Source organism: Sphaeramia orbicularis, chromosome 4, assembly GCF_902148855.1.
Source record: "Sphaeramia orbicularis chromosome 4, fSphaOr1.1, whole genome shotgun sequence".
Lineage (NCBI taxonomy): Eukaryota > Metazoa > Chordata > Actinopteri > Kurtiformes > Apogonidae > Sphaeramia > Sphaeramia orbicularis.
The window spans coordinates 14,966,612-14,976,067 of record NC_043960.1 but is presented as its reverse complement, the minus strand read 5'-3'; the positions used below and the strand labels follow the sequence as shown (position 1 = coordinate 14,976,067).

The 9,456-nt window shown below is 37.3% G+C and overlaps 1 protein-coding gene across 5 annotated transcripts in view; it reads left to right on the top strand.

Moving 5' to 3' along the window:
* The first annotated feature begins 1,526 nt into the window (after positions 1 to 1,526).
* Positions 1,527 to 9,456, top strand: part of fnbp1l (formin binding protein 1-like) — a 49,931-nt gene continuing 42,001 nt past the window's right edge. For all 5 annotated transcript variants that reach the window (XM_030131814.1, XM_030131816.1, XM_030131815.1 and 2 more), the window contains exon 1: positions 1,527 to 1,651. In XM_030131814.1, coding sequence (XP_029987674.1) covers positions 1,628 to 1,651 — 24 coding nt within the window. In that variant the 5' untranslated portion in view covers positions 1,527 to 1,627. The remainder of the gene's footprint in view (positions 1,652 to 9,456) is intronic.

Sequence of the window (9,456 nt, the reverse complement as noted above, 5' to 3'; positions counted from 1 at the left end):
ATTCCAAAATTACTAATATCTTCCTAAATATTGGTCCTATCAACTTGTCGTTTTTGCTAGTTTCTCCCTTGACTAAAAAAGCAAGAGAATGCCAAGTTGCAGCAGTCAGCTCTTTCCGGATTTTGTGTGATGCCCAAGACACACACACGCACGCACGCACACACACACACACACACACACACACACACACACACACACACACACACACACACAAACAGAGTCCACATCCCTTTTAAAATATACAATTCTTTTTAATAAACTAATGACATTGTAAATTACATTATAGCAATGGAAACAACATCCTTGTTATTTTGTGTCTTTTTTTTGTTTTGCTATTTTAGACAACTTGAATTTCTTGAATAAGAAATTATACTTTGATCTAGATATGGCCCATTAATTGATGTTGCACATTTCAACAAAAAAAGGCAACCTGGAGTAATTACTCAACACATGGCTTCAGTAAATATAAAAATAAGTAATAAAAAGAAAACAAACACAAAACCAACAGAAACAAACAATAGCAAAAAGACTAAAAGCAACTAAACAAATGTGTTTAAGAAGAAAATGTAAAGCATGGTAAACAAGTAGGTCAGCATAGTATGTTTTATTTAAGTTGACAACTTTTATTGCAAACTTTTTTTGAATTCAGAGTATATGTATAAAAAGTACATAAAAGGTAGAATAAACAACACATAAAATACAATAAATCATTTTAATTAATATCTTACTAATAATTAAAAGTGACTTAAAGAAAGAGTTGTTTTTTTTTTTTTTTTTTTTTAAATAAGTATCTAAATAAATAAAAAATAAATTAATCTAAATAAGTATCTACAGCAGCATAGGACATATGAACTAGTCCAAAGCAGAACAACACACACATACTGTACATCAAACCCCACCCACCCAAAGGCTCAGAGAAAAGGAAAAAATAAACAAATAAATAAAAGGAAAGAAAAGAAAAGAAAAGAAAAGAAAAGAAAAGAAAAAGAAAAGGGGGCACACAGTTAGACTGACTTTTATCTTGAAAAAAGAAAGAAATGTAAATAAAGATTACAGTCTGATGCATAATGGTTGTGTTAATGGTCTGTTTTTGTAAACAGTTATATGACTGCAAAGATGAGGACAGAAATAAAAAAAGAGAAGGAATGAAGAAGTCTACTGGAAGGGGATGCCTTGAATGAAGTTTACAAAAGGGTTAAAAGAACAGTTTTTATGTTTAAAAGTGTTAAGGCTATGAAATTGTTCCATTATTTTTAAGTCTATATAATTAAAAAATACAAAGGAATCAAATTATTATTATTATTATTATTATTATTATTATTATTATTATTATTATTATTATTATTGTATATGTTGTAGTTGCTGTTTATGTAACTCATCTAAACTTCCTATCTGGTAATTATTAACATTAATTAGGGTCATAGTGGTCCGGTGTGATCCAGGGGCCCCTGGTTTGGGCGGCCCTGCTGATTCACAGAGCAGGAGCAGAAGGAGGAGGAGGAGGAGAAGGAGGAGGAGTGTTTGTCGGCAGACAGTCAGGAGGACCAGAGTCCCAGCGGCAGTTTAGGAGAGTCAAAGCGGGGAAAACTGCGTCCAATCCGGGAGAACTCAGAAGGAGGATTCCGCGATGAGTTGGGGAACGGAGCTCTGGGTAAGTGGAAAGTGTTAAACAGTATTTCGGAGCGGCTGTTCGGTTTGTTTTTCTTTTGTGTTTTTGTCACGGAGGACACGGAGACTTTTAAGCATTCGAGTGGGAGAAAGGTGCCGTGTTACCTTTTAGCTTTGTGTGGAGGCAGAGCGGCTAACGGGAATGCTAGCTGGCCGGCTGCTGCCTGGATGGATGTTAGCCGGCGATGCTAACAGCTAATGCTAATCCGCGGTGCACCTTAACGGCTGTGACAGCGGCGGAACAATAGGCGAGTCTGCAGACGTACGGGCAGGGCGGCAGGGGCGGAGGTCACGCCGCCCCCCGAAGCCCGGTTACTTTTCAACTTTTACAATATCTCGTCTGCTGAAATTGTGTTGTTTGTTAGACTGCCAAGTTGCGAAGTTGTGTATTGAGGTTTTTTGTGTGTGTGTGTCACACCCTGTTTCAAAGACAAGCTTGCAGAGATTCCCGGTAACAGGGTGGACAAACAGGGCTGCTCGGTTGTATTGAATAAAACCTGAACTTATTTGTTGTTTGTCTGACCGGCCAATTGTTTTTTGTGTCTTTGTGTTATTGCAGCTACTTCTTCAGTTCTTTTGTTTTAACTTCCATGTGCCTACGACAGACATCTGGTCATAATATCAGCCCATAAGCCCCATTCATTAAATCCTTATCTTTCTAATAAGCAGATCATCTGAATTCATAACAAATTCTGCAAATTAAACATCATCTGCTTTTTTTTTTAAGTACATTAAATATCAAATGAGTCAGCTGCATGTGTTTATATGTGTTCAATACTGTGTCTCCATTCTCATCATCTCCACATCCTACTATGGTTGGTATGTTGAGCTTTAATTGCTGGTTTCATTTCAACATGGGTTTGATTAAATGAATATTATTTGTAGAGGAGCTGAAGCTGATAGTGTGTATTTTGGGGTGTTGGCCATCATAAGCTGACAGCAGCCAACAGCATCCCTGTGTGTGTGTGTGTGTGCTGACTGTTTGTATGGGAGGAGGAGGGAGGACTTAACCTTACTGAGATGATACTCCTCAGGCTGACCTCGCTGGTTATTATCTGCTGGTTGAAATAAGCTAATTTTTTGCTTGCTCAGCCCTCGGATATGACACGACCATGTGGGTACAGACAAAGAAATGTCTGTTTCTGTTATTCACAAAGATAAAACATAAATTTAGAGAAGTCTTTGCTTTGTTGTTATTCTATGTATCATGTGTCAAGTGTCCTAAATTTCAGCACGTTTTAAAGATTTTACAGAAGATAAGTACAGTTTAGTGCTTTTCTAAATCAGATGAATTTGATGTTGGTTGACACTGCAGTTTTATGAAGATATTTTTGTGATATATGATGTCATTTTGAGAACTTTTAAAATGACAAAACATTTTGGCCTGCAGTTTCAGATTTAAAATGAAAGAAAATGAGAACAATTGATTTTGTTAAGCTTAAAGATTTTGAAGCCATCATTTTTGTTTTCAGATCTTGATTTTTTGTCTCGAAACTAGATTTTAAATTTTTTTTTTGCCTTTTTTCCCTTTGCTTGCATAATAAAAACACAAAATTGTCTTCATACAGTCTCAGTGTTGTCCCCACCGAAACTCTGAGATTTACCAAGATATTTGCCAAAATGGGCTATTTTTTAATTTTCCTGAAAATGTTAAGTTTTTTAAATGTTGATTGATTATTGGTGTATGTCAGCATCTAAGCATAGGAAAAACCCTGTCATTTAATTCAGATGAGAGGAATGATCAGTCAGCAAATGGGTTTAAAATACCCTAAAGTTCAACTTATGCATTTTTAAGCAAGGTTGACATTTTCCTATTGTTAGAGTTAGCAGTTACAGTATGAACAGTTATTTTAATCATTGTCCTATTAATTTTTCATGCATTACTTGAAGCAACAGTTTCTGACTCTGCATATCCTCTGAGAAGATATAAAGAAGTACGGTTGTAAAAAAGAAGAATGGTGAAATAAAAAGATTAATTAAAAAAACTTCAAAGAATATTTTCAAGAGACTCATAATTTAACATTTGGACATGAGCAGGATTTTAATATCCAGCTTCACCATAAACAGTCCAATAAAATAACTCCAAGGAATGTGGTCAGTGATGGAATATGACAATTAAAATTCACAGGGATGACTTTTCCATGACTTGCTCATTAATCCAGTTTTAGCTTGTTTTTGCATCATCATTTGTTCAGTTCTGATCTGCTGAGTGGCCACGCTGGGTGACGGACCGTCATAATCCCCTGAGGCCACTGATGAGATTAATGTGTTGGCCGTCTGATGTCAGATTACACATGATTGGCTGTCTGATGTCAGATTACAGATTACTGTGCGCAGGATAAAGCGTTAACTGCCTGCCATGTAATCACATTTCATTGTTCATTGTTGAATGTCTTATTTTCTTATTACAGAATCCAATAGTGGTTGTAAATGCCTGTCCACGTCTAATGATTATGCTGATATTATATGTACGTACATTTGTATACACACTAATTCCATTAGGGCTGCAACAAGCAGTCATTTTTCAATCTGTGCAGCCCTGTTCAGACTGAAGATTTATTAGAAGAACAAAACCTAATAGACCTTTACAGGGAAAAGTTGAAATGGCATGAATTTACTAGTCTGTTTTACCAGCTCACAAAGTTGCTTTTCTTGTCAGGTCGCCAATAGCTCTTAAGAATGTAGCACATCACCTGTTTTTAGAGCCAATCGGCTTGTCGTGAAGTCAGTTGGTCAGGTCATCTGAACTACTCTCATGCCATTTATGTGCATGTCTAAATTTACAAAAGCCACATGATTTTTTTTCTTTTGAAGCACCCATGAATATTTTCAGATACTTAACCCTCCCTTTTTTTTTTTCAATGTTTAACCATTACGTCAATACTAGAACCAGCAACTGTACTGAGTAACTTACTGTTAGTTTCCTCATTCATAATGTAAGATGCTGCACATTATATTTTACTACAAAGAATGCTGAGAATAACCATAAAACAGCAGAATCCACAACTCTAGTGACAACAGCCATCAGCGGTTCAACACCACTGATTACAGAACATTATTGTTCATCAGTGTGGCTTCTCACATCATGGTTTCTGTTCTTGGTATTAATGCATCTGTAGATGTTTTGTGATGTGTGCTATCTAGTGATAGTGGCTCAATTCATGTGGAGGTTATGGGTACAGTTATGGTCTGCTGTTGATTTGCATTTTATTTCATTTCCTGACAAGGCAGCACAATTTTTCAAAACACTGGTGCATTGTGTGGAGTTACCAGTTTCATCTCATATCATTGCCTGTAATGCTCTCAATATCTAAAAGTGCAGAATTTTTGTTGGATCTTAAATAGTTGTCACAGTTTTATTCAGTCATGAGAATTAGTCTTGTACTTTTACTTTTATATTAATTTAGTTTTTCAGATCAGGCTGTACCATAGGAGATGCTATTTCCATAATCAGTGTTGCTGGGTCCCTTGCTTTTGCCCTGTGTTTTGGCTGTAGCCCAGCTCTTTGAGACATCACAAAGCAAGCGAGGAACATCCTATTACCAAGCTGGCTTCCTTCCCTCAGAGTAACACACATAAAGTAGGAAGTGTTAGTCTGAATTAAAGCTCTGTGTGCATTTTGTGTGTGTGCGTTCATGCCAGGATGCTGCCCTGCTGTGCTCTGGTCTGTCTGGATGAGGTGAGCAGGAGGCCAACAGAGCAGAGCAGCCAACACTGCCTGAAGGACAAGAGACTGACAGGCGGCCGTCTCCACTGATTGGCCAAACTGAAAGACAAGGATAAGGGGATAGTGCATGAAAAAATGAAGCAAAAAGGACACTATTCACAGCCTGGATAGATGCTGGATTACACTTTGAGGGCTGTCTTCTATAAAGCAGGAAGGAAACCCAAAACCAATTGTCGAAACTCATATGATGGTAATTCCATCCTGCTGTGAACCAGGTTTTTACACTTCTGTAGACAATCAAGGGGTCACAGGAATGAGATTTTCTCTCTACATGTGTTTATAGATTAGAAAAAGGCTGATTCCCTAGGGTGTCTTTTGGGATTCATGAGATACCATGTGTATTTATGATTCCTTTGATACGTTAGCTGGTGGACAACACTGCTATTATTCATTCACCTCTTTGTGGTATTTATAGCCTACAATATATCAAGATGGAGAAAGTATGACCTACTGACAGCATTTCTTTCTGATTGCCAAGGTGCTGTCTAGATCAAGTATTCACTGGCATGTGTATGATCAGTACTTTGCCCCCCTAGTACTTTCACTGCAACTTATTATCGAACCCTTTAATACCTTCACTTACTGTAAATGAGTAATTGTGTCATATCTTTACATGTCCTCAGTTTTGGAGATTCGATGAAGAAAAGTGCCAAGTCCAGAAGTCATACAAGTTTGATGAGTTAAAATCATAGCTGAGACCTAAATTAACACCTACTGAAGGTTTAATTTAGATCGTTTTTCTGTTTGAGTAAATCTCAGAATGTTATTGCTACACTGATGGGGAAATATTTGTACCAAAATAGTATAAAAGAAAAAAATGATCCTGAATTTGGACCCAATCCGGTTGTTTTTTACAGACCCACTGCTTCTGCCCTTTGCTGTGTCTCTCAGAGTTTGATGAACGCAAGCCGACCCAATGAAATGAACTAAAATGAGTGTATTATTGATACAGAAAGACAGTTTATTATTTTCTTTGGTTTGAACTACTTGGATGATGGGCTTTTTTTCATCTGTCCCTTTAGCCGTTAACAAAAAAAAGTTAAGTTTGTTTGGATACACCATGGTAATGATTAGGCCTGTCACAGTTATTACGTAATCACCTTATCACAGTTATCTGACCTCACCACAATTATTATTTTTTTGGATAATTGTGATAATCGTCTCCATTCAACCGAAATGTCAGACTTTTCCATCACCACGTCCAAATCTTTTTCCGCTCTTTTACCGACATCAACTCTTTGAACCCCCGTATTCTCAAAGCTCTTCTCTTCTGTTATTTGCTAAAAGACAAACAGAAATGCAGGTTTTATTTGTGCTCCAGTTTTCAGTGCAAATAAATGATTCTACCTCACCATTAGGTGTACTTTAACTATTATTGAGGCTGTAATAGCAGCATAAAATGTCCAAAAGAAAGACATTAGTTACTATTAGTCTCAGTTATTTGTATTATAACTAGAAAAGCACTCCTCTGCCAAGGCAGATCAGCCCCCCCGTCACCACCAAAATGTAATCATTTTTTTTTGTTCCTTGTGCCACTATGAACATTTCCTGAAAATTTTATCAAAATCCATCCCTACCCCCTGATCACCACCAAAATTTGATCGTTTGTTCGTTGTGCTAGTATCAACATTTCCTGAAAATTTCATCCAAATCTGTCCATAACTTTTTGAGTTATCTTGCTAACAGACAAAGAAACAGACAGATAGACAGACAGACAAACCACGATGAAAACATAACCTCCGCCGTTCCTTGGCAGAGGTAATTAACAACTAAACTGACACACCATGATGCTTCATTTATAACGGTCTGTTGTAACATATTTTACTGCATATGGCCTTATTTTCATCATATCATACTTCAACTAATTATTATTTGGATGTACTCACTCTGAATTACTGTAGAAACAACAAGGCATTAAGAAACTGATTGTAAAGCATATTGTGCTGCCTCTGTGCAGACACAGAGCAAACCCAAACCCCTCTTTGGCTCCAGATCTGTGGCTCCTATAAAACAGTAGTCTGGTTCCTAGCAGGCAGGTCACAGCGGGTGCGAATGAAGTCATGGTAAGGCTGAGGGCACTGGCCTGGACACGACAAGCTGTTATACCCAGTGTAGCCAAGCTTGTCAACACATTGTGTCTGCCTGTGAGTGTGTGGAGGAGTGTGTTCTTCCAAGTGCAAGTGAGAGAATATGTTGTCAGGCCTGGATGTGTAAGAAATGGTGGGAGACCACATTCTTTTTGTGTTTGTGTATGGAGTACTAGGGAGCATACATGTCTTTCTTAATTAGCCAAATTGTGCTAACACACAGCTCCCGAAGACAGGGATGATGATAAAAATTGAAAGGGAGGTAGGAGGTGTGAGAGGAAATATAGAAGAGAAGAAAGCTTATAAAGAGGATGAGAGGGAGTGAAGTTAATGATAAGAGAGTAGAATATTTAAAGAGGGAGGAAGGAGGCAAATTGATAAAAGCAAATGGAGATGACTGACATAATGGATTAGATGAAACTTTAATGACCCCCATGGGGAAGTGGATTGCAATAGTGTAGTAACAAAATACACCCAACAATGAATGGACTGTCATTTAAAATAAAACAACAATGTGTTTATATAAACCACAGTTGCGCGATATACAGTTACAGAAAAAAATATTAGACCATCAAAAGTAATTAAAAACAATAAATGCAATCAAGCACTAACTCCTGTGTGTATCATGTGGCTAAAACCGACAGAAAAGAAAACATGGAATGCCTAAAAGCACTGTTTTTGTCAGTACAATGCCATAGATATTGATGTAAGAACTGAAGTGATTTTGGTTATTATCAAGAAAACCATGGAAATTGGCTAGATGTTAGCTCTTAAATTAAACTCTTATGAGCTATTTTTGTTGTTATCATTATATTTGTCCAAACGAATGTATCTTTAGTTGTACCAGGCATTAAAATGAACAAGAAATTGAAGAAGATAAGGGTGGTCTAATAATTTTTTTCACAACTATATGATGATAAGCAATGTAATGCTAGTGAAATGTCCATCACTGCCTATAGGGCTTATCAATCTGGTCACAAGATCAGGTGCAAATGTACATTTTCTGCATGATTATGAACCATTGATATTGCAATATTTAGACAATGAGTGCGTAAATATTATCATTATCCTCATTTTCCTGGTTGTCAGTGTGATAGCTGCATTAAATCTCAGTCCCTCATCATCCTAATGACAACAGATATCTAATGTTGTCTTTTGCTCTGTTGCTTTGGTGAAATATCTTTACAAGACCAGACTTAGTGCACAGTCAGACATCTGCAGCTTGACCAGCAGCCTACCTAATCTTCACTGTCTCAAGTCATGTTATTTCCTCAGTGGCAGAAAAACATCTTACACAAACTCCTGCAGATTGAAGCAGGTGAACTGGACGCCTCTAGTGTGCACAGATGCTGAAGAATTACTCTAAGTGGGTCATAATGATTGGATGCAGTGTATATAGTAAATCCCGCCTCCTTATTAGTCAAAAAGACAATGATTAATGTCTGTTTTAAAACAATGGTGTAGATTTCATTGTGATAATATTTATTCAAGGAGTAATTTTCAAATCTGTTTTGTTTTCCATAAACTGATGACATAAAAACAGGTGGCTGTTGTTAGTGACAGGATTTGGCATCAGTTTTACACAGTGGGAGGAAGTATCATCTATTTGTATATACAATCTGTGAGACAGACTTTAATAAACATTGTAGCTTCGTGATATTAATGTAACAGGCAACCATGGAGTGACTTATGAAATGAGATTTTGGTCATATCGCACAGCCTTAATATAAGCAAGTTCAAATGTGTTCATAAATGTCTCTCAGCACTAAGACACACTTGCACACACAGAGCTGTTGCTTTCTTCCCTTTGGCATTTTTTTCAAACTGTATCCCCACTGCTCCTCTCCCGCCCTCTCTTCCTTCCTCTCATCCTCCCATCGCTGCCTGTTTGCCCTGGATGTGATGCGGTCACAGCTGTATCCTTCCAACCAGCTGTTTGGCAGTCAACCACCATTTATATCCAGGCTCCACCAC